At 49.7% G+C, this 24190-nt stretch overlaps 8 protein-coding genes across 8 annotated transcripts; 2 read left to right on the forward strand and 6 right to left on the reverse strand.

Annotated features, from left to right (window-relative positions):
- Positions 1–1271: 1271 nt before the first annotated feature.
- N7489_002350 (uncharacterized protein) lies at positions 1272–3497 on the forward strand (the record flags this gene model as incomplete). The annotated part of the gene is made up of 2 exons (XM_056708105.1): positions 1272–1767; positions 1831–3497. 2 exons carry the CDS (start codon positions 1272–1274, stop codon positions 3495–3497), a joined length of 2163 nt encoding a protein of 720 aa, XP_056572407.1.
- Positions 3498–4120: 623 nt separating this feature from the next.
- Positions 4121–4811, reverse strand: N7489_002351 (WSC domain-containing protein; the record flags this gene model as incomplete). Its single annotated transcript, XM_056708106.1, has 2 exons — positions 4121–4449; positions 4520–4811. The coding sequence occupies 2 exons, from the start codon at positions 4809–4811 to the stop codon at positions 4121–4123; spliced, it is 621 nt and encodes a 206-aa protein (XP_056572408.1).
- Positions 4812–5136: 325 nt separating this feature from the next.
- Positions 5137–5343, reverse strand: N7489_002352 (uncharacterized protein; the record flags this gene model as incomplete). Its single annotated transcript, XM_056708107.1, has 1 exon — positions 5137–5343. The coding sequence occupies one exon, from the start codon at positions 5341–5343 to the stop codon at positions 5137–5139; it is 207 nt and encodes a 68-aa protein (XP_056572409.1).
- A 2179-nt stretch (positions 5344–7522) lies between these two features.
- On the forward strand, positions 7523–9391 carry cps1 (Gly-Xaa carboxypeptidase; the record flags this gene model as incomplete). The annotated part of the gene is made up of 3 exons (XM_056708108.1): positions 7523–7881; positions 7955–9291; positions 9348–9391. 3 exons carry the CDS (start codon positions 7523–7525, stop codon positions 9389–9391), a joined length of 1740 nt encoding a protein of 579 aa, XP_056572410.1.
- Positions 9392–9932: 541 nt separating this feature from the next.
- Positions 9933–12312, reverse strand: gta1 (glutaminase GtaA; the record flags this gene model as incomplete). The annotated part of the gene is made up of 7 exons (XM_056708109.1): positions 9933–10002; positions 10054–10189; positions 10243–10386; positions 10437–10639; positions 10689–11712; positions 11762–12054; positions 12119–12312. 7 exons carry the CDS (start codon positions 12310–12312, stop codon positions 9933–9935), a joined length of 2064 nt encoding a protein of 687 aa, XP_056572411.1.
- A 2030-nt stretch (positions 12313–14342) lies between these two features.
- On the reverse strand, positions 14343–15920 carry N7489_002355 (uncharacterized protein; the record flags this gene model as incomplete). The annotated part of the gene is made up of 3 exons (XM_056708110.1): positions 14343–14689; positions 14771–14863; positions 14927–15920. The coding sequence occupies 3 exons, from the start codon at positions 15918–15920 to the stop codon at positions 14343–14345; spliced, it is 1434 nt and encodes a 477-aa protein (XP_056572412.1).
- Positions 15921–17359: 1439 nt separating this feature from the next.
- anxc4 (annexin ANXC4) lies at positions 17360–20016 on the reverse strand (the record flags this gene model as incomplete). The annotated part of the gene is made up of 2 exons (XM_056708111.1): positions 17360–17650; positions 17758–20016. The coding sequence occupies 2 exons, from the start codon at positions 20014–20016 to the stop codon at positions 17360–17362; spliced, it is 2550 nt and encodes an 849-aa protein (XP_056572413.1).
- Positions 20017–20696: 680 nt separating this feature from the next.
- aspE (septin) lies at positions 20697–22345 on the reverse strand (the record flags this gene model as incomplete). The annotated part of the gene is made up of 2 exons (XM_056708112.1): positions 20697–21846; positions 21912–22345. 2 exons carry the CDS (start codon positions 22343–22345, stop codon positions 20697–20699), a joined length of 1584 nt encoding a protein of 527 aa, XP_056572414.1.
- Positions 22346–24190: the final 1845 nt, after the last annotated feature.

Raw genomic sequence — 24190 nt, forward strand, 5'->3', positions numbered from 1 at the left:
GTCGCATAGACAATTCGAGCCATCCAGAAGGTAACTTCTGTGAATTTTGTAACTTCATGGGATCAAGAATTGGACCAATACTAAGGTCAAGGCATGGTCAAGGCAGCAGTATCGTCACCATTTAGTAGGCAGCTGCTATAATTCTCGAGTAAAAGATGGTAGGCTGATTTTCGTTTTCCATTCTAGGAAATGTTGTTTTGAGGCTCAGGGGAAGTTTGGGAGGGTTTGGCCCCAAAAGAGCCTTACGAATTGGCCATGATCTATCCAATCAAGATTGAAACTCCCTGTGGGACTCCAAGAGACGCGGCCCATAGTGGATTTGGCCCCCAAAAAAATGGTGGAGGAGAACTATAATCCCACAGCCAACAAACGTTTTGCCCCCAATTTGTACTACTGTTAGGGCCTGGCAAAGGTGCCAAACCCAGGGGCTCAAGGATAGAGGCTCGCTCACTTAGTTAACATACTTTTTAATGTGAAGGTACATCCATATTGCCTATCGGATTCCCTTCACCCAAATGGCATCGTCGCCAAATCTTCAAGAGAACACACGCTATAGACCGACTCAGGCATATACAATAACATGCATATTTACACACTGCGACAGAGGAGAAAATATAGCAAATATACGGTGTAGAATGTAATATTAACCAATATCAATAAAACAGGTCTGAAACGAATAGCCTAACCCACATTTGGGGGCCATAATTTGAACGGCTTTCTACTGACACCAGGGACCTTGTTCAACATCACCTCTATTCATATGTTTCGTAGATCTTTTCATTTGACATAGTGACGTACCTGCTCAATTCTGCATAAGAGGTTTGGCGTTACTACCACCTACCTGCATGGCCCAGGTCTTTGAGGTTGTCTTCGAGACATGGACAGCATTATCTGATGAGATAACTGTATCCTACTGCAATTGTGTTTATATATGTTAAAGACATATGGCTTTTCTTTTTTACTAGCTACTGATGACTAGCTACTGAGTTGGAAGTTACAACAGTGTTCTGACTCTCATGGTCTCTTGAGATATAAAAAGCCAAGAACTCGTCTCTTGGCATTGCATCACGTGTTTACAGCCTCATCGCCCCCACTGGGGCCTTGTGGCTATGTTACGCGCACACGGCAGAACGCGATGATCTTTCCCGGGGTAGTTTGGTCTGTTACGTTTCTCTTTTGTTTCTGCTTCTGCTTCTGTTTCTGTTTCTGTTTCTGTTTCTGTTTCTGTTTCTTCCTTTCCGTATCTTCTCTTCTAACTTCACTCTCTGAAAATGGGAAACCCAGAACATGACTTCAGTAGCAAGCATACCGAGGCAGTCTCGAATACCGAGGCAGTATCCAACCATCCACCATATTCTTCCATAACAGAGTCCATCGATGAGCCACCTACATACGGACAATCAAACGCATCATACAGAGTATCGCACGACGGCTTTCCTAGATCTGTGGTGGTCGTTGTTGATGAATGTATCACCCACCTGAAGCTTTTATCTGCGATCGCCAAACTTCGTAACTTCATTAAGGGAACGGACAAACTCTTTGGAATTCACGATGCTGAGATCAGAAACTTTTCCAACAACCAGCAAGCCCAGGCAGCCGCGCGCATTCGGGAAAAGAGATGGGCTGTTTATGTGGCTAGAGCTGTGGACCGATTTACTATTTGGTGGCAGTCTTACCTACCGAGTCTCAAAACCAGTCACATCTTAACGTTAAATACTGCATCTGAGGCCAATATAGCATGGTCTGCTAACATGATGCCACCACTTGGTCAGCCATTCTGAATCTTGGTGCTTGTTCTTTTTTTTTTTTTCTTTCTAACTTGCCGCTTAGATGTTATCATGGTCTGGCATGCATTTATGCTTAACCCGCGTGCCTTTCTTGAGGATTGTTTGCGTCAGTCTAAAATGAGTGTCTGGGCCACTGGGATGCCGTGGGATATAATAAACGCATCCATCGACGACAAGACCCTTGTCTTCTACCCAGACAGGGACAGTGAAGCGAGGATAAACTTCGAGGCAATAACAGGTCATTCCTGGGAAAATATCCACGACAGTCCAGCGAAATCTCTGCCTTGCATCGGTTGTAAACAGGAAATTATTGCTCCCTGGACGGAAGGATCAATTGGATGCGATACAGATGTCGCCTTTGCACACTGCACCGGATATGCGGACAAGTCTTTGCGGGTTTCATGTCCAGCATGTAAATTCAACACCACACACGATACTCTTCGCGTGCAAAAGTTTCGCAGTGATGTGCAGAAGTTGTTGAAAGATGATATTCCTATGCCCGGCACGCTTTTGTCACAGAATGGCACTCCCGCCGACGATGGAAATGGCGATAACGTGTCCTTTCCGAACCGGCTTATTAAAGAGGGAATCAGAAGCGAGCTCCTGCAGCTTACGGACCTCACGGAAAACGAAAGCACCACCATTGAAACCATCCGCGACCACCTCGAGGCATATTTGAAGAGTCGTTCAGTAATGCGTCGCGTGAACAAGACAATACTGGCTTCTGGGAATTCAAGCATGCCAGAAAGGATATCTCTTCGCAATATGCTCTCCAGATATTGGGACAATTCATCCCCTTTCGCCATCGACCTGGTCGGGGCAGTCATACGACAAGGGACGTTTGTGGACAAGATGGACAATATCGGGTGGATACGTTCACCAAACCCGAGATCGACCATGGGTCACTTCATCGGCAAGTACGGCGTGTTCTTCCAAATAATGGTCAAGAATAAAGGCCATGCTGTTGTCCCCACTCTCGATGTCGACCTGATTTGGCACACGCACCAGCTTTCTCCCATTCGCTATTACATCTTCTCTACCACGCAGATGGAGGGAATATTCATCAACCACGACGACAAAATCGACGAGATAAAGCTCAATGACGCCTTCGCATGGACCTCAAGACAATACCAAAAACTCACCGGCGGAAAGATCTACAGTGAATGCACATGCTGGTATTGCGAGGCAGTGCGCGAGTCCAACAACCAGGGACTTGGGAGGCTGATATCACCGTCCACCCTGCATGCCAAAACCAACGCCGCCCTTCTCCACAACAATGCTGATAATGCCACCGACGGTAAAAGCAAAGAGCCGCACATTTCGTCCCATAACGCAGTTCGCATCCTGGCCCAGGCTGATCCAAAGGCAATGCAGACCAAGACCGCCCAGCTTGAATCGTGCTGGGAGAAAGCGCAGCGACGGTCTCACAATCGCAGTCGCAGTAGAGGCGGTGGTAGTGCCCATGGAGATCCGCCAAGGAAGACCGTGTATGGCCCCTATGCGCGGGATCCAGATATCCATCGCGAAATATACCCCTGCAATCCAGCCTGTGTGAATATCACCGCTGGCGTGGTGGGTAACTGCATGAGCGGGACACAGGGCGTCGGTCTTGCGCAAGGTGCGTGTGTGAGTGGCACCATGGCCGCACAGACAAGATCGAAAGGTAAAAGCTTCTGCTCTGGCATAGCCGGGTGTGGTATGAGTCTCTAGCTAGTCAGCAAATGTGTAAATACTTGTGGACCGAACCTAGTGTCCTCCAGGTCAGTAGGGAACTGGACAATGTATAGATGAATATTGAATGCACGAATGACCTGTTTACGATAGTCAAGGTCGCGAATAAACCCGAGTAATAGAAGTGGGCACGAGATGAGGAACATAGCCTCGGCCCAGCTCTCAGAACGTCGCACACAGGACAGGAAATACGTTGCTACTACATTGAGGATCTTCGAACGACGCTCTGGACAACATCATACTTAGATAACTTCCTAGTAGAGAAATGCGAGTGACAAGCTTTGAATTCCCCGAAAAGGATATCGAAGTCCATCCGGTAATAGATAGTGAATGCTAAACTGATTTGTTCTCGCGAACCCAAGAATAAAAACGAATGTAGAGAATGCCCATCCCAAGACAGGCAGTAAATGCATCTCAAACCCGACCAGCGGATCCAGTACAAGAAACAGAAACAAGAACAGGATATTATCCCTGACATCACGAGACGTCCTGTTGACGAACCAGCGAGGGGTATAGTATAACTGTACATGCAATGTAGAGTACATGGAATCTAAAACGACAGTATATGCATCTTCAATCACAAGACATGAAGGCTAGGAGCTTCACAGAAGCAAGCCCATACCCGCGACAACAGCGCCAAGCAGCGATGATCCCGCGCGGACTGTTCCAGCCGCGTTATACGTAGGCGTGGGCGAGGCAGTTGCAACAGAGCCGGAGCCAGCAGCCTTGGATACAACGTTACCACCCTTAGAGCTCGCAGTTGATGCCGCGGTCACGATGCCGGTTTGCGAGCTAGCTGTCGAGGGCGCGACGATGATTCCACCAGCTGCGGTGGCAGCAGTGGGGGCAATAGTAGTGGAAGCATTTTCAGATGCAGAGGCTTGTAGGTTCTCAGTCGCCTGGATGATGTTGAAGGTATCCTGTCCGCCGCCTAGATAAGAAATAATGTTGTCAGACCTGATCTTGTTGTCCTGTTATATGTAACATTGTGGGTAACTCACAGCTTTCCGCGGGCCATCCGGAGCAGGACAGGTCGCACTTATCGTCGGCGACCTTGACAGAGTCCGAGGGCATTTTGTTGCCGCAGTAGCACATGTTGCCACGGCTCAGAGCTGCGACCTTGAACCCGTTCTCTGCGCATTCGGTCTGGCAATATCCCGGTGATTGATAGGTGTAGGGGCCTTGGTTCTTGAACGAGTCAACTTCGGAATAGCAGCCCATCCTAGCGGTGGCGCTAAGCGAGTACACGGGAAGAGCTAGGGCAAGGGCCGAGAAAAAGTAGTTGGTATGCATGATGATATCGATATATTCGATCAACGAATTAAAGAGTGAAAATTTGGTGATAGTAGAATTGAGCAAGGAAAGAATATGCAAAAGAGGGGGATGTTTGACGGAGGTGACAAAGGAGAAAAAGGGACCGGTCCCCTCAAGCTTCTTTAAGACCGTTTGTTTTGTCAGGAACACCCGTCGGGTTCCATTTTTTCGAATGTTTTTCTGTGGAGTAAAGGTTGGGGACTGATGACATCGGTGTCCAATTGATCGACCGGAAACAGAAAAAGATCATCCTGAAACACTAAGCGACATGCTCTATTGAACTCGCACTGGGGCTTTATCGCCCTCATTGGCTTGCGAACTGGCGATCGCCCGATCGGCATCCCCAGGTGTGGCGACGTGTTTCCCTTTTGAGCGGCGGATGACGGCGGATGGAGCCCGACGAGTCAAATGGGATGAACTTGAGGCAGAGTTCGCGTGTTTCCGGTTTGCCGCTTGTCTTGATTAAGGGTAGAGTGGTTTTAGGGTGTTGCATTTGTGAGGAATCTGACATTGTTGGTCATTGCTGGTGACCCCTTGTTTCTCCTTTTCTGGTATTCTGGTATTCTGTTTGGTATTGTAGATTATTCCTATTTTACATATTCAGGCACCTATTAGTTAGCTATTGAAGTGTATAGCCTGGCCTACCTAGGTAATTAGGAAACTCGACATCAAAATTGAGTATCCAATCTTTCTTGGATCCATGGTTGAGCCGAACCTTCCGAACTGTGGGATTCTGGGTGTATCAGGTTAACACCGCGGAGTACAACCTAACTAACCGGTTATCTTCCTTACTGATGTAAGACATTTCAAATCAACCTGACTCAAAATTCGTATCTTCATTCTGAATATGGAGTCAGGTGGGGAGGAAACGATGACCATGATTAGTCTTCGGGTTACTCCGTACATCGAACTAGGACAAGCTGAAACAAATATTATAGGGATACGCATGATTATCTATCTAGCCTTGATAAAAATAAATCACCTATATTTCATAGGAGCAGAAATAATACCCAAGAGTGTCGCCAGGCATAAGGGCTTGGCATATTATTCTGGTGAACAGTTCACTGTCACTATTAATAGGTACATAGATTTCTTCCTTTTCTTTTAGGTACTTGAGAAGCAAACTCCAAGTCGGGAAAATGCCGAGGAATACACAGACTTAACATTATTTTCATGGCTGTGAGACATCGATGCTTTCTTTATCTTAGCTTGAATACTAGCTCCAATTTATTACTGCATGTCTTATGTCTCTCACTCCTCAACGGGGAAAGGAACAAAAATTAGCTCAGGAAGTCTATCGAGGTTGATTTGTGAGCTTTACATGGAGCAAGTTCATTTATACAAGCCTGGTAGAGCTGCCTTCTGATAGACAGCTCTTCCCGTCGTCGTCTACTAACATGTTTACAACAAGGCCTCTATCCAGGACAAATTCCCACGAGTTGGCGACACAAAATCATCCGAACGAGAAGCTCGAAAGAAAATCCAGGAAGAGAATAGAATGGACCTTGCGCTAAAGAGACCCAGGGAGAATCTCCGGAAGAACATTGCTCGAGAGCTTAACTGCGATGCTGCCTCCTCCATCGACTCAGACGACGAACGGAAGTGGAAGTGGGTCAGCAAGGTGTTCGAAGGTATTAAGGCCTAGAAAAAGCGCCGACAGGGCTTTTCACCTGCAGAAAAGCGACAAGAAGATATTCAAATTTCAGTGAAAGCACTCGAGAGACTCGTCAAAGAGGATGTTGGGCCATACTCATCGCGCCCCTATGCTGCCTTTCTGCTTCAGATGGCGCCACAATCCCGCAGCGGAGCAAAATGCTAGCTTCCTCACTGTGGGACGAGGATCTTGCCTGGTGACTATCGCATTAAACTGGATGGGGGTCATTGGAGCGAGTGCCCCTCAGGTAAATCTTCTGACTCACCATATCAATTTCTTGCGGCTGAAACTGAATATTTTGACAGGCGATTTATACCTGGCATGCAATACTTTCCCGGGCGTATGGAAGTATGCATCTTGCAAGGATACCTAAGAAGACGGACGATCCGAGTCGGTATCCAGGTGCGTACATCATGCTATGAATCCAACGATCCAATACCCGCACTCTTTGGATGCTTAAAATATTCAAGGAGCATCCATTCCTGGAACATTTGTGGGGTATACTTGCCAAAGAGATAAAATCCGAGAGATGTTTTGTCTCCGAGACCGACCCGGAGTATGATGAACGCCATTCCCTGAGCGCCGCGTTTCGAAACTGGCTACAAAGATTATCTGAGCAGAGGAGAATAAATAAGAGCACTAGCCATGGAAGAAGATTCGCAATGATTTGTTAATTGATGAGGATGGAACTTATTTTTAGGGTGTGCTAAAGATAACCGCTGATTCAGCCCCTAACATTGTTATATGGCTGTGAGATCTTGATTCTTTCTTTATCTTAGCTTGAATACTAGCTTATTTACACATGAAATTAAAAAGGAAGTTGAACTGTCAGTCTCAACACACACTTACCCCAACTCTCGGCAAAAGGGCCACCCTGATAGGGCAATTCGGCAACGGCAACGGCCGCCAGCCGTGAGAGGGGAAGATAAGACTGTTGGCGTGCTTTCTATAAGATATGGTGAGTCCTTTCACGTTAACATTTCTAATGTTTCTTGAATATCTTTACTAGAAAGTATAGAGTCGACTCAATCCGATGATGAAAACACTCGCCCTTCTCACCCTGGCCGTAGTGCCATCGCTAGCACTCAATATACCCACACAGCAGCGTCTTTTCCCCGAGAACGAGCTATCGAGCAATCGTTATAACCCGCTATCAACCCCATCTACACGAGAAACATGTCCGCAACCCCGCAAGGTCAACACCCCCAACGATGGCCTGCACTCGTCGCAGACCTTCCTGTCCGACGATGCTTTCCGTGCCCGCCAGGCAAAGCGGCTCTCGCGCGCAGTGCAGATCCCAACCACTGTGGGTGATTATATGAAAGACCCATACGACGAGGCATTCGAGCCCATAGTCGAATTCCAATCGCTATTGGAGGAGATGTTCCCTCTAGTGTAAGAAATTGTCCAAATCATTGGAAATTGCCTGCCATGAATGACGGAGAGAATACTGAAATAAACCACATAGACACGACCACGCCAATGTTGAGCACATCAACCGTCTCGGCCTAGTCTTCACCTTCGAGGGTGCTGACACTTCACTCAAGCCGCTACTCTTCATGGCCCACCAGGACGTCGTCCCTATCGACGACGCCTCAGACTGGACTCACCCGCCCTTCGCAGGTGTGTTTGATGGCGAATGGATCTGGGGTCGCGGCTCAAGCGACTGCAAAAACGTCCTTATCGGACTAATGTCCGTAGTCGAAGACCTGCTCTCGCAGGACTGGCAGCCACAGCGCACGGTTCTGTTTGCCTTTGGCTTCGACGAGGAATCACATGGCTTCCTAGGCGCTGGAGCAGTCTCAGCAGCTCTGGAGGAAAGGTACGGCAAAGACTCTTTCGAATTTATCCTCGACGAGGGCGGAATGGGACTCCAGAGTCTGGGTGATGAGTCCAACCCTAACGGCGAGATCTTGTATGCTCTCCCGGCTGTCGGTGAGAAGGGTAGTCTCGACCTCATTATCGATATTGCCGTTCCTGGTGGCCACAGCTCAATACCGCCCGCGCACACCGGCATCGGTATCATGGCGGAGATTCTGTACGAGCTTGAGCGGAAGGAACTGTTCCCTGCCTGGCTGGATACCACCCACCCCGCCTACGGGATGCTAGAATGCCAGGCACGGTACTCACCGGAGCACGTTGAGACCTGGCTATCCGATAAGCTGGCAGCAAACGACCCTGCCGCTCTAGGCGAGGCTGTTGCCAGCTCCCGCGGCCCCGCAGTCCGCTACACAGTGCAGACATCCCAGGCCGCAGACCTGATCCACGGCGGTGTCAAGACAAACGCACTGCCGGAGAAAATCTCAGCGGTTGTCAACTACCGCGTAGCACTACACCAGACGCCCGATGAGCTACGCGAGCGCGCTATCCGACTTATCCGCCCTATTGCTGAATCTCACAACCTCACTCTACGTGTTGACTTCCCCGGTGTGGCGGAGTCCACGGAAGGGGATGTGAGCGACCGTACTCTCACCTTATCGCCTCTTAGTGTTCCTCTTTCCCCAGCCCCGATCTCCCCAACAGACCTGCTTACATCGAAGGTGTGGGCGCACTTTGCCGGAGTGGCGCGCAGTGTCTTTGAGTCGCACTCGAACCCGCTTTCCAAATCTGCGTCTGGATCTAAGCCGACGGTTGTTGTCACGGGAGATGTCATGACTGGAAATACAGATACGCGCTTCTACTGGTCTTTGTCGGACAATATCTACCGTTGGAGTCCGTCGCGGTCTGGTGGGTCGCTTAATATTCACACTGTTGACGAGCGGATCCGCTTGGATGTTCATCTTGAAGGCATGATGCTTTACTATGGTATGTTTCCCTTTCGTTCATTGCACTTTCTAGAAAGTCTGGCTAATTTATATCAGATCTCATTCGGTCTTTTGATGCTTGGGATGGAAAATCCGAGTGAACATACTCCTCTCCATTGTCAGATGCTTTGACCCTTATATACGAAGGTCTTCAGCCACACAATAACTGAATGATTTATAGCTTCGCACACTTCTAAAGTGACATGAACAGATAGTTATATTGAATGTTGATCACCTTGTATGTTGTGATGCATAGAATGCCGCAGCACAGGTTTGCTATAGAACTGATATGTCGCGATGTTGAAGCATCTGAAAATATGCCTAAATAACATGGAGAGAGGGTCGAAGTCATAGATTCATGCATGTCCGTCACATACTCGATATGTAAATGCGAGGATTTCGACAAAACTCGCACAGCCCATGCCAAAAGGCAAGGGAATGGATGGGTATAAGCAAGAAAAAGACATTACCAAGCCCGGAATCAACGAAGCGAACGGAAGATATCCTGCACATCTTCCACCATCACCTGTGGTAGATATACTAGACCAGAACTTTTGAGCGAAAGTCTTTGGAGCGATCAACGAGGGGGAAGGCCAGAAGGCGTTATAAGTGAAATAAATCAACAAGAAACGAAGGGGTCCGCTAGCGGACGAGGATAGGAGCGAAGCAGCCACCCATAACGGGGCGAGCGACGAAAGTATTTTGGGGGTAACTAGACTCCATCAGCAAGGGTTATTACAGGCTTGAGGGTAGATCGACTTACTCTCCTGAGATAGTGTCGTACAGATCAGTCAGGGCTCGGTTGGTCGGTGTCTCGTTGATCCAGGTTGCGAGATCATTGATAAACATAGCCCGAGTATCGACCGAACTGACCGCTGCTGCAAAGCACTCCCAGTCACCTATTGAATTGTAAGTATTTTGCCCATGCATACTGAGCCGTAGGGACTCTTACCTTTGGTGTATGTGTGGCGGGTGTCTAGAGGCACGCCGTACTTGTTTGCAACAGTTGGGTAGAAGTCGCTCTGCATCTGATAGACAGACTGTGGAACGAGATTCAAGCCCAGCTGTGCATCGGCAAAGAGATTGTAGAGCAGGCCTACAGAAATGGTAAGCAAGGCTTCAGACTCGAAACAGGGCTCAACCTACCATGGCTAGCGGTGTCGCCGTACGACAGGGTCGTTCGGGGCGGGTTGGCACCCTTGGCAATAGCCAGGTCCTGCCACTGAGTGATGTAGTCTTTGGCGATTCTCGAGTAATCGGCGGCGTCAGCAGTGTGACCAGTCATGTTGGCAATGACTGCCATGGCCTGAATACCGATCATGCCCTTGAGTGCGAGGTTGGTTTGGTTGCTAATTATGCCGGTTAGGTTTGAAAATTTCAGGGAGAGGGTTCACTCACGCTAAGGGGCCGGCAAAGTCGTCTGTTGAGATTTGGTTTGCAGGGTAAAGCGAGTCCTCGACCAGATAACTTGTCCACTGTTTGAGAAGACTGTAGTGGTCATTCAAAAAGTCAGAGTCGCCCGACTTCTGCACATAAGCCAAAGACATAATGAGCATATTTCCGCACTCTTCCAATGGCATTTTCTCGTCGCTGCCATCGGAGTGACCCGTGGCGTTCGGGTAAGACGAGCCTAGATCGTGTATGGAATAGTCGTTGGGATACTTCCCAGCCTCCTGGTTCTCTAGCAGAGGAGTGAGGACGAGCTTCAGGAGTTCGGGGTTGGTGTATAGGAAAATCGGGTAAGCCGGGAAGATAACATCCACAGTGTTCATGTTGCCGTTGGAAGAGATTTCCTTCAGGAACATGTACATTTTGTCCTGCGTTCCACAAAGCTGGGTGGCACCGAATGCCTGCCGAACCGAGAGCGAAGTAACAACGAGGTAGTCTTGACCAGCAGTGGCAATTGAATCTTGGGCCACTCTTCTATCCAAAGAGCTCGCAAGATTGCTCGATTCGGTATAATCCTTGTGGAAGAATGAAAGGGCGGCCAATTCGGTAGCGAAATAACTCTTCCACAAGGAGGGTACTGGGGCATACTGCGAAGCGCCTTCGTACTGAATGGCTTCATCCTGTGTCAGGCCGAGTGAGAAGAGCGTGCTGACGGGCGAAGAATCGACCGAGCCCAGATCGTATGAGAACCCAAATACGGGCCAGACAGAGGAGATGGCCCGGAAGTTGGTGTCGTCGCCATTTGAGAGCTTTCCAGTTGTCGCAAACTGACCACGGACGTCGGTATCCGCACCAGACTGGTGGGTCATGTCTTTCGAGTCGTCGGTGGCCCAGTACCAGTTACCCCATTCGCCCTGCTGGCTTTTTTCGGTAAAGGCCAGCTGAGTCTGTCGGTGTACCTTGTGGTAGGCCACACCGTCAGTGGTACCATACTCCCATTCTGCTATGGCATTTCGGTCGCCCGAGACCCATTCTAACATTTCGTCAGTCACCGTATGTAAGAAAGGAGGCATAGCACCAACCAGCAGAAATATCCGTGTAGACCTGCACATCATGCTTCTGGCCGTCAAGAGAAGAGACCTCGACATTAAGATACGAGAAAACGAGGGACTGGCGCTTGAGATCAGTGGGCGTAACAGGCGACAAGAAAGTAATGTTCATTTCAAGCTTATTCTCCACGTTCATAGTAAAGATACTCTTAGTCGAAGTATACTCAAACGCGGTCTGATTAACGGTTTTCGATCCGGGCAGGCCCATCCAAGTATAGGTATTGCCGTCGACGCGAATCATCCCTGTCCACCCATTAACCTGGTTCCTATTCACTTGTCATTAGTACTAAAGCTTGCATATAGCTCAAAGGAGCATAATGATCAACTTACTCCCAGAAGACAGGCCATTGACCAGCCAAGTACCCGCCATTACCACCGTCATTTCCTACATTGAGCCAAGTGCTAAGATACGGTGACCTAACAGCGAGGGGTATAGCCGGGGGACGGGCAGGGGAGAAGGTCGACTGTGCTCCAATAGAGGACACGAAAGAAGCGACCAGCAGACCGAGGCGATACAGCTGCATTATGACAGGATTGGACAGGGAGATGGTGAGATACAAGAAGTCCAATGCAGGGGCAAGTTTGCTCTGTTATTTATTTGCAGGAAAGGGAAATAAGCTCTGGGAGCTCAAATGCCCAGCACTCTGACGGGACGGCTGAAGAAAGGGATTAAAGGGATCGGTGTTGTGTTTACAGAAGAGGAATGCCAGTGACATTTTTATAGTCGAGCTCAATCTACGAAGAGAGGGGGAGAAGCCAAAGGCCCCTCTGAGACCCGCATGCCAGAATGCGCTCTCTACGGGGGAATATCAAAGCGGCTTGGCATTTTAGAAGGGTAACAGCAGACCTGCATGTCTTGATAAAAATCCCAAGGACAGTAATCTGCTGACCTTCATCAACGTCCGGGTAGAAGAAGATTCACGCTAAGAGATGGACAGAATGATGTTAGGGGTGGGATGGAGAAAGGGGGATCGGGGTGTAGTGACCGTGAAAAAGGTGGTGGACTTTCCTAGAATGGCTCGAATGCAAAGTCAAATCCCAAAAACGCGGTCTGGTAGTTTCCGGAAGAAACGGCATGCCTTCAGGTTGCATGGAAGACAAGCAGCGGTCTATGCAGATCGAAGAAATGAATGGCGTCAGTAGACAAGGGCATCGGAGTAGTCCCGACTTTAGTTCAGTGAGCACCTTGCAGATGACAGACCATACAACGACATGGCGCAAATAAAGGTGTGGAGAATAAGAGTGTGGTGAAAGGCATAAGAAATAAGGGCTGCAGACGAAAAAGGAACGGTGGTCTGAGGACATCGCCGATAGGTCCAAAGCAAATAATAAGCACGAGTCGAGAGAAGTACCAAAGTCCATGTCCTTCGTGATAACATCATGTGGACATATTGGCCGTCGGATCTGACTTAATGCATGTAATATCAGACCATGGTCTTTCTAGCGCGCCATATATTTGCGGGGAAATGGCGATCAGTAGCGTGGCACTCAACCGAGGAGAGCATGAAATGAAGAGATTTGAATAGCCACGGTATCTGATGTACGGAAGATCCTGGGAACCTGCAGTAAAGGATGGAGATTTCCATGAGTTTTTCTCATCTTGGAGGGTTGCCCCTTGCAGAAAAGCTCATCTCCGCGAGTCAGCTTTGGCCCAGACAGCCCGATCGGAGACAAAAGAAAAACTACAAAATCTCATCGGTTCTAGACTCCTTCGTCGCATGTACTTATTAAATACGGAGTACAGAGTACATGGGCTGAGGTCGCGTGCGCGATGTAGTACAAAATGCACATTTGGGAGTTCATCCCCTTCCTATTGAACCCTCCTTGCGTGATATGTCGGTCTAAATCCACTCGGTGTCCGTTCCCCGATACTTCCTTTTCTCATATACAACATATTAGCATCTAGCCTATGACCGGCCTTACTACTGTGCCATCGTTTGAAGGGTTTCAACACATCCCGTGATCTTCCAAGGTTGTATTGGGGATTATTTACGTAAATGAGCTCGTCGCTTCGATTGCTGCGGGATCGCGTGCCACTGCTCTGCAGGTATAAGGGCTTGTTTAGGCAAAAGGCAATGCATTTAACCTTCAAACTCTAAGGAAATGGGCTGCATACATTATTAAGGATTGGACTTTCGGCATTTCAGCATGTGGAGTTACCTCTATAGGCTTTGATACTCCCGGCGATCAAGAATACACCTACTCCACTAATGGCTTGTCTAGAACTTGGTTTGTACTCTGCTTCTGTGCAAGTGATAATTAGGTACCAGGCACATATGGAATGTCGCCCATTATGAGATGCAAAAGTGAAAGCATCATAGTTGGACGGACGACTTCATCTAGTTCACATGGAAAAGATAACTGAATGAAACCCACATAGTATCCGACCCATGTACGAATCCGTATAAAAAGAATAAGATAATGAAAAGAGCAAGAGAAACAAAAGGAACAAGAGAAAACAACAATAGTAATCGTGCCAAGTGCACTACGAAATGATTTTTAGCGCTTAGAAGATCATAGTATAAAGCAAACAGCAAAGTAACCAGTGAGAACCTCAAATTTCAACAGGAGATTTGAAAGTCTCTGCCATGTCTATCAAAACCTGGCATGGAACTCCCTTGTGCTCAAAGAGATTAGTAGCCAATGTATCGGGTGGATAAATACACTCTCCAGTGGATTGTTCAGCATCGATAGTCGATTCCGATTCGAGGCACTCTTTTTCGACGATCGTACTACTACTCGAGTGCAGCACCTCTTCGGCAGGAGGTTCTCGATAGCGCACGAATCGTACCGAGCCAATAATCTCTGGTCCGAAGATAAATTTGTAGCTAAATCCCCGGTTGAATGTGATGTGCTCGACACACCCAGAATTGAGATAGTCATTCACCTGGAACCAGAAATCTGTTGGAAGTAAATATCAGAATATCAGCAAAGATCCAACTTGGTCTATAATGTCTACAGAGCTTCCAAGGCTATAATTACCTTTGTCCGACATGTTACATCCAGGGCGGATATGGATAGAGAACAATGATGCATAGTAATGCTTGAGCATAAGATCCCTGGGAAACAGTGCCCCTATATCGAATGAAAAATAGTCAGCGGGGACCTAACCTTACAACAGCGGAACCTTTTACTAACCCTTTTTCCGACGGTAGACCGCCATAATAGGCATTTTCTTGCGATGTTTCGGGGGGACAGCCTTTGACAGTAACGGAATGCGCTGTCCCACCTTCGCCAGAACATTCGCAATAGCGGGTGGCCCTACGGCCAAAGGCCTAATGAAGGGATGGAACTCGTGGGCCTTCCAGCTGATTTGTCCTTTTGTCCCTTTTCTCCAGCAGAGATCAAGTCCTCGTGCGTCAGTCTCAATCCGATAGATCAGGTACCATCTCTTGAGCCAAGTGCTGATATCTTCTTCAGGACCCGCAAGCTGTACCCCAGTGAGGAAGCCATTAGGAGCTAGAGCTTGCCGACGGCATCCAATGTCGTGCTCCATAATTTGCCAGAAATTACCGATGAAGGCAGTGGTGTTGCTGGGACCGCGCAGAATACGAATCGCAAGCCCAAAGACAAACTGCTCATAAGCTGCCGTAGAGAGGGTATCGTGATTCATCTGTGTGATCACCCACTTTGCAAGCAGAGAGATTTCATCGGGGTAATAGTCTGTGACGCCGATGTGGTACGCAATAAAAGGACCACCGAGAGCTTTCCACTGTCTCTGGGGCTCGTCTCGAAGTACTATCGACGATCCCTGAACCCCGTCTTCCAACCTGAGATGGTAGAAATGACCCTCGCTGTATATAGACCAATGACAAGGTTTTGGAGTCCGGCTTAAGCGACGTGCCCATCTGTTCGGTTGTCCAACAAGATAGACACTGGAATGCCCTGAATAGTCCGCGTTTGGGTCGGGCTTGTTGAAGGATGCATGGAGTTGGAGTTTGTATTTTGCAACATCAGGAAGTCGGGCTTTGGTCATCTGAGCTTTGGGCAACTCATAGACATGGTCTGTGAATATGTTGCTCTCCTTGTCTAGGAGGTCGGCCAGAATCTCATTGTTGGAGACCCCATTCCTCATTCGTTCCAAGAACGCCTTCGCTCCGTCGCGGTCGCGCTTGAACGGTTCAAAAGGCATGATGGATTTGGAGTAATGGAAATATAGTGAGGATGCTGACTTGGGAAGGTTGGGATGAAAGTTATGGGAATTTCCTCACTTTATACCTCGACTGAGCCGTCGTCTGAGCCCTTTGTTTCCCTGAAACGCGAAGCACCCTGGGGATGAATGCAAACCCTGCCTTGAATGGTATAAATTGGCGTAATAATAGACAGGATTTTGTGTTCAGCACTGCCTCGATATAAGTGCCTCGTTATAAGAAAGCAGTTACTGGCTGGACATGAGAGATCTGCGTGAAGCATGGGTATCTCAAGCGCCCACCCATGACTCGCGCAGTGGAATACACCATGCCGATAGCGCTTCGCAATATAAATGTGGTTCTTTGAGTGCAAATGGCTCATATTGTTGACTTGTGATGGAGGGTGTAGAATAGACGCTAAGACGAGGTGAAACGAGTACGGCGGTAACCGCGGCGGCAAATGGGGATTGAGACAAACATTCAGACTCAGAACAAGAAATATGAAAGCGAAAATGAGGCCTAAGTTGTTAGAATCAACTAGACACAGTTTTATTTGCAGGCTTGGGCTTCAGTATAATGTGCCTGCTGTCGTGGCGGGGATATCATCAGTACGGAGTATCAAGTATCCATGAGCACATATCCCCATCAATCTCCAATCCAACACAAAGAAAACCTTCGAAAACCCCCATGATAACCCAAATAAAGAAAGATATATATGCAGCCCAATCACAAGTTCCGACGAATCAAACAAGCCCGCGGACCGAATCCCCAGCATCCTTCAGGGACGATGATGACCTATCCCTAAACGCCCAACGACATCACAGCGCGTAAACAACATCCAATAATTTATTAGGGCGACCAATGTCACCACGACCCCGAATTTACCAAATATCCATGTCACGCCTCATAATCATCGACGAAAAGATCGACGTGGGCCTCGTCGGCGACATTTTCACGACCCCAACACCAACAACTGCCACCACTACCCTTCACTAGATCATCCCACGCTTCCTAACATCCTACGCGGCGCTAATCCAATTCCAAAGTGACTTCAACATCACGCAACGCCATAAACCTCCTCCCAACCCTAACCTAGTCCCAATGACGAGCCTCGTGCAGAGCCTCCTCCACATGCATCCTGTCCAGGTCCACGGGTGCTTGCATTGTTACTAAGCATATCCATCCGACCTCAGCAGCCCTAAAAGGCTATACACATGCAATGATGCTGATGCACTTTATATAACATTAGAACAGAGTCAATCAACAAGTCACATATACACGACAAGCAAAACCAAGGATAAAGATAATCCGAGAAACAAAGTCCGAAAATCCCAGCCTTTCGAGCGGAAAAGACCACACAGCGACAGCAACACAGTAATCTATCCACACAAAGAATCCTAAAAAAAAAAAAAAACAAACAAACAAACAAACCAAAACCACATCAAGCATTACGCGCCAGCTCAATACAGAACTCCCCCCAATTCTGCCCGCCATTCAGCGAGAGGATCTCCTCCGCAATAGCCTCCTCCAGACGCTCATGGTATCTGCGCCTGTACTCATTCTTGACAAGATCGAGATGTCTAGGCTCCCAATGCAGACGCACAAGACGGGAAATAAGAAGCTCGGAGCGTTCGCGGCCAGTACGGGATTCGCGGAGGGCCTGGTGGAGGAGGAGGGCGTCGCGCATAGGTCTGTTGATTGCGCCGTTGAGGATGTGAGCGAGGGTTTCGCCCTGGAGAAATGCATGTCAGTAACGGCATTGATTTCAGATTCCGGTCAGATATTGACTGGAGGGGAAAAGGGTATCGAAAACAAAAAGAACATAGACACAATACGTACGACCAGGTTGCGGGACTTCGAAATCATAGCCCTAGTAAAATTATGACCATAGTTATCCTCATAAGCGCGCAGCACCTCACGCAGATGCGAATCACTCCTCAAAACAATAATATGAATCATAGCGGTCTCGCCGCCCTCCCTCACAATCGCACGGTGCAAATCCTGCACATCATGTCTGACAAGACGTCTATCGAGCGGCTCGCGCTCATCCTGCCTCTGACCCTCGAGCGCGAGCAGAATCGCCACGCGGAACTTATCTGCGCGCAGCTCGGCGCGCATACAGCGCTCAAGACTGTTATCGTAGCGGGTGTCGCGGAAGGAATTTTTGATTTCGCGGATGGCGGCGTTCGACCGGCCCATCAGGGACTCGATTAGGAGTTCGCGACGCGAGGTGCCCGCTTGGTAGTAGCAGTTTGCCCAATATGCTTCTGATTCCCAGCGACCCAGGGCGGTTGCGTAGCAGACTTTGCCGAAGGAGGAACTGCCGAGTTTGAGGCGGAGGTGTTTGGCGAGGTTTATTCCTTTCCCTTGCATGCGCACGCGGGTTTTGTATTCCTGGCGGAGGAGGAGGATCTCGTCGCTTGTTAGTCGGGGCAGGACTTGGATGATGGTTTTGTTGTCTATGTTGCGTGCGTGGTTTAGGGCGGAGTGCATGGCTGCGGCGTCGGGGCCGGCGTCGTAGAAGGAGACGCGTTTGCGGCCGGTTGTTGGGGAGATTAGGACTCTTGCGTCCGAGCTGAGGATGGAGGAGCTTGAGTCGTGGCGGTTGTGGCTGGCTGTTGGGCGGGTAATACGTTTGTCTTCTTTGCCGTTGTCGCGCTCTTTGTCTTTGCTGCTGCGGGAGCGGGACTCTTTCTCGCCGACGGATGAGTGGGAGCGACTGTGTTTGCTGCGCCGGCCTGACTCGGAGGCTGAGGTTCCGCCGTCCAGTGGTTCGAGGTCTGAAATGTCATCATCGCGGATCGAGGGGATGACGATCGGGGATGGCATGGGTGACATGGACTGGTAAGTACCATGATACGGCTCTAGCAGCGGACTAGCCGGGGGGTGAGCCGAGTGAGCTGCACTGGCTCCACCAACTGCGAGGCTACTTGACGACAGAGAGTGACTGTGCGGACGCGCAGACGACCGGCTACCTGGCGCGATCTCCACAAACTGAGGCTCCTGTTTCTGAGGCTCCTGTCTCTGAGGCTCGTGTCTCTGAGGCTCGTGCTTATACCGGTACGACTGGTCCAGAGGTTGCTGCTGCAATTGCTGCGGCATCGGTCTAGAAAACTGCTCATGCGTGGCAGCGGGATATATCGGCTTAGACGCAGGCGCCGTCGTTGGCACCGGCACCGGCTTCGAAGAGTACTTCACATTAGGATCGATCTGAGCGTACTGGTATACGCCGGGATTCGCATATCCCGCGGCCGGCGGTGCATAACCAGCATCACTAGCCGAGGCAGTGCGATAATGCGAAGGCGCATAACCCGCACTCGTCGCATACTGGGCGGGCAAGCCGGTATACTGCAGCGAGGGGTTGACAGGCGCTGGCACAGCGCCCGAGCTGGCGGGATAGGTCGAGGCCACAGGGAACGCGCCGGGCATCGTAGCCGGGACCGCAGGCTGGGATGAAGGCGGCACGAAACCAGGGCGTTCGCATTCCGGCACGGAGGCCCAGTCAATCGGCGCAGCAGGGTATCCCGGCGCAGCGGATGCGAACTGCGTGGACTGGGCATAGCTGTACCGATTTGGGCGCGCATAGCTAGGATGCGTACCTGGCGCATCACCGTAAGCCAGATCGTCGTCGGAGTCGGAGTCGTGGTGATTCACGCGACTGCCGCGGTCTGGCGAGGGTCGTCGTCGATGCGATCGCGACGAAGCCGCAGCAGAACCGCGCTCCTCATCCGAGTGTTCATAGCGGTCATCCCGACGTCTTCTTGCGCTCTCTACGTCGCGACGTCTCGACTCTGAGTCCGAGTCTGAGCGGTCCACATCGTAGCGGGAGCTTCTTGGGGCGCGCGGGATGACGGGGGGTTCGTCGTTGGTTTCGCGACGGCGCTCGCTGATGAGCTTGTATTGGCGCTCGATTTCGGCTTCTTCGTCTGGGTTGTAGCCTTTTGTTCTGGGGACTTCGACGGCTGGCGAGCGCGAGCGGTGGGAGGGCGAGGGCGAGGGAGAGGGGACTCGGCTGTCCCGCGACCGCGACCGTGAGCGCGAGCGGCCAGGGGATTTGGATCGGGTTCGCGACCGTGGGTCGTTCACTTGGAGGGACATTGTTTCCAATGGGGTTTTGTTTGATATTCAATGTGTGTTCAACGGTGGTTATTTTCTTTTTCTTTTCTCAGTCTGATATATCTTCGGTCACACAAAAGGCGAGTTGGACGTGGGGGCTATTTTGTGCGATGTCCGCTAGGCCATTCTATACTTCCAATGTTGTCCAATGTTGTATAGATATGAAGTCCTTCTCTGCCTACGTGTAGGTGAATTGAAAGGAGAAGGGAAGGGAAGAGAAAGCAAGACGATTATAGGACCTCGTATTCATCGGCGCCAGCTGATGGAGAGCTAGTTCTTCACCTCATGTAGCCAAGGATTAGCGGCTCTTATTGGCTTACAGCTGGACTTAAGATCGTCGGTGTCCAGCGCTTCAGCCGCAGGAGATTCTGGCCAATGCGCATGTCAGGTTGTAAATGAGGCCGAGGGTGCATTAGTACATGTACACACAGGGAAGGTTTACTGTCTCAGGATTACGCATTCAAGATAAACTATCAAATTACCGTGCAAACAATAGATGAAAAGCACTAGTACAGGTTCCGGATTTCGAAACATTTTGTCAGAAGAGAAAAAGCAGAAGGTATGACATAAAAAGAAGCCTTGCGAGGTGCCAGGCCGCGAAGAATGGGGGTATGTGCGGGAAGAGAAAGCTATGGGAACAGAAGGAAGGGGAGACAGCCCGTTTATCGCGTGCGACGGCCATCATGAGGTCCCTGACGGCCACCGTAGTTTTGCTTCTGGGCGGGCGAGGCGGGCGTCGGCTGTCCGTTGCGGTTGAGGCGGTTGGTTCTCCAGCGCTCATACCAAACCACGCGGCTGGCCTCCCGCAGCTCGGAACGCCAATCGGAAAAGACGGAGTCCTTCAGACGAACAAAGTCACAGTGCTCGGCATCATAGGGATCTGCGAAACCCCAGGGGAATCGGCGACCAACGGGTTTGTCTCCAGCTGCCAGCGAGTGAGGGTCCGGAGACAGAATCGAGAATGGGACGTGCTGGTTGGCGGCCTGCGATGCGTTGGATCTGCGAGTGCCCTGGCTGAGCTGCGATGGCGAGCCGGGGACATTATCGGTTGCGTTCTCAGATTCTTTGGCTTCATTGGCTTCGTTGGCATCTCCAGTCTCAGTCGACTCGGGTTTGGTCTCGAGCACCAAGATTTCCTCTTCGTCCGCACTTTCCGAGGAGTATTCTTCCTCCTGGTCCTCCAAAGTCAAAATCTCAAGGGGGTCGATATTGGCCTGCTTCAGGCTGTTCCAGACCGCCTTACGGAGGTAGCTCATGTGAGCGGAGGTGATCGTATCCGCCTTGCTGATAACTGGCACCACAGTGGTCTTGCCCAGCACCGTGCGCAAGACCTGGATGTCCAAATTCTGGTCCAGAATCCCGACCACAGGCGCATCAGTGGGCTTGGACGTGCCATTGGCAGCACGTTCAGCCATGGCGATGTTCTCATCAAGGCGCATAGGATCCAGGAGTAGGAAAGTGCAGTGGATGTGGGTATCGCGGGCACCGGGAGAGCGAATAACCTTCATCTCCTCGGCGAGGGTCTCCTCAAACTTGCTTTCCAGGAAGCCTGTCACGCCACGCAGCTGAAGATCTGCGATGTTGCGCTCCAAACCTACAGAGTCCCACAGGGTAAGTCCGACACGTTCTCCGTCGAACTCCGTCTCTAGGTATTGCGATGTGAATCCTTCCCAAGCCGAGGTTTGACGCTCGAGTTCCTCAACCTCCTCAGGGGTGCGCGAGGGGTGCTTATGCGCGGGCATGGTCAGAGCACTGCGGAGGAAGTTCAGGAATGAGGTCTTTCCCGAGTTACGAGCACCAATGACAAGCACGCTAAAACACGTTCCTATTGTTAGCCTGGCTTGTCTCGTTTATAATATCATATCTGCGCGACTCACTTGTATGAGGTGGGGTCCTTGCGACGGCGCACACGGCGGGGGCTGTTCACGGTGCTGACAGCACTACTAGCATAGCTATATCGGCCACGGTGGGTCATGCTCTCAGTGCGCGCATAGGGATCGACGTTGTTGACGGACCCCATCGAGGGCGATGCAGGAAGTCCAGACTGTGGGCGGATTGGGATTGGGTCGAACTTATCACGCTCCTCACCTCCAAAGGTTTCCAGTTGGGGGGCGGGGGAAAGATCAGGCAAGCGGGGAGGGATTTTGGGGGCATAAGACTCGCGCTGACGGCGCATCTCCTCTTCCTGGGATTTGGACATCTTTTTGCGAGATTTCTGGTCGCCTAGGGGTTCGGTGGATTTAGAACGACGAAGGAAACCGAGGGAGGTGCGACGGTTGACGTCTGTTTCAGGTCCCAGGCGCGTTGCCATTTTGGGAGTTTGTCTGTTCCTTCCTGATTAGATTGTTTTCTTCTTCTGTTTCTTTCTCTTTCTCTTTTTATTTCTTTGTATTTCCTCTTTTCTCTTTCCTCTTTCCTCTTCTCTTCCTCTTCTCAATGGAGTTATTCTCTATCGACAAGAAATCTTGATATTGCACCCAGAACCCCTCACCTCAAAACGTCAGGGGTAACCTAGGGGAACTGCCACTTACCAATAAAACGATATATATCGGAGTTCAACAGCGCTTTTCGTGCAGCTCAGATCCGGAGATGGAGCGATTCAAAACTGCTCCGAAACTGGACAGAAAGTGGGATTCAATCCAATTGTCAACTACCCGGGATGTATCGGGTTTCTCAAAAACGAAAGTTGTTTGCGACAGCAAAAGGAAAGAGAATAAGCGAGAGTGGAAATCAACAAGATACAAGTTTCCCAGCCAGTGGGTGATGGAATTGAAATTGGGACTTGAACAAAGTTCCAACTTGGAAGTTCCTCGTTTTTTGGGGTTGTTTTTGTTTTTTTTTCTGCAAATAGGGCCTGCTCACAGCGTCCAGCAACAGCGGCGCTTGGAGAAAGATGAAAAAAAGAGGGATAGAAAGAAAAGGAAATCAAATTCACTAATTTTTACCAGGGAAGATCGAAATGATATCAAGAGAACCCCATCCCACGGCCATTCAGGGGTAAAATTGTCAGAACTCCAACTTTGGCCCAGGCTGTTCCCCACTTGAGCTTGGGTCCTTTTGTTTGGTTCGCAGCTGAAGCTAACGGGATGATTGGATGGTGGTCTTTCGACTGTCGAGGTACCTACCTATGTATGTACATATACATACATAGGTATGTAGTATTCCGTACAAAGCAAGGAGTCCATGTATGATGATATCCTTAAATACACATGGTCAAAACCACATTCCCCTTCCCTCGTGGCTTCGGGAATCTGGAACGTGCGCCAGGGGCCGTTTAGAGAGTCTCCACTTGGATACGAAACTGCTGATATTCACTTAAATTGGGAGTATTTATCCGGATATCCTTACAGAAGTATATATACTTGTCTAGGTAGAAAACGTACAATGTAAGGAGATGTTTGTCTCGTTTGCACTCTGTTCTCTCCTCAGCTGAAACTGGACCTAAGTACTCCGTATGCCCACCCTAACCGACCTTATCCACTAACCTCTCCTAGGGCAAAAGCCATCGGCTCTGGAACACAATATCGCATAAGACAATCACCTAATCAAACTAACTGCGCTGTTTAATAACCATATCGACATATCAAACCCCAGTCACTTGGACTTCACCCATACAAGTTAGATCAATTTCTGAAACACGGCAATTTAAGATCTCAGCCCAAACACGAGAGATCATATTGTGATGGGGGTGGGGCACACGGGACTGGCCTGCCACGCGAACCACTACAACAACAACATACAACATACTTTCCTGGGACTTCCTGTCAAGGTCACTATTTGTATACAATATATAGTACATCCGAACCTATGTTTCTTCACGTATAGCTTAGCATAAAGTATGTATTTGTACTATATACGGTACTCCGTCCAGGGAAAGGACTTGCGTTTCCTACGAGAAATGACCGAGTGGAGCAAAAGTGGGGTGGATTTCCCTCGCGTGCAGGAACTTTCTTTTTCAAAGAGAACAGGCAGAGGGACCCGAGTGTGAGAGTAAAGGGAGGAATCAAAGTAGGGACTAAGCTTCCCTTCGAGCAAACTCTCTTTTTCTTTTGACCCTCAACGTGAGCAGATACCTCAAGCCTGGACCAAGTTGCTACAACACATTTTGATTCTTGCCGAGGTGCTCATATCACCAGGTTACAGGTTGAAGGACAAG

This window comes from Penicillium chrysogenum (assembly GCF_028827035.1).
Source record: "Penicillium chrysogenum strain IBT 35668 chromosome Unknown utg000001l_segment0_segment0, whole genome shotgun sequence".
Taxonomy (NCBI): Eukaryota; Fungi; Ascomycota; class Eurotiomycetes; order Eurotiales; family Aspergillaceae; genus Penicillium; species Penicillium chrysogenum.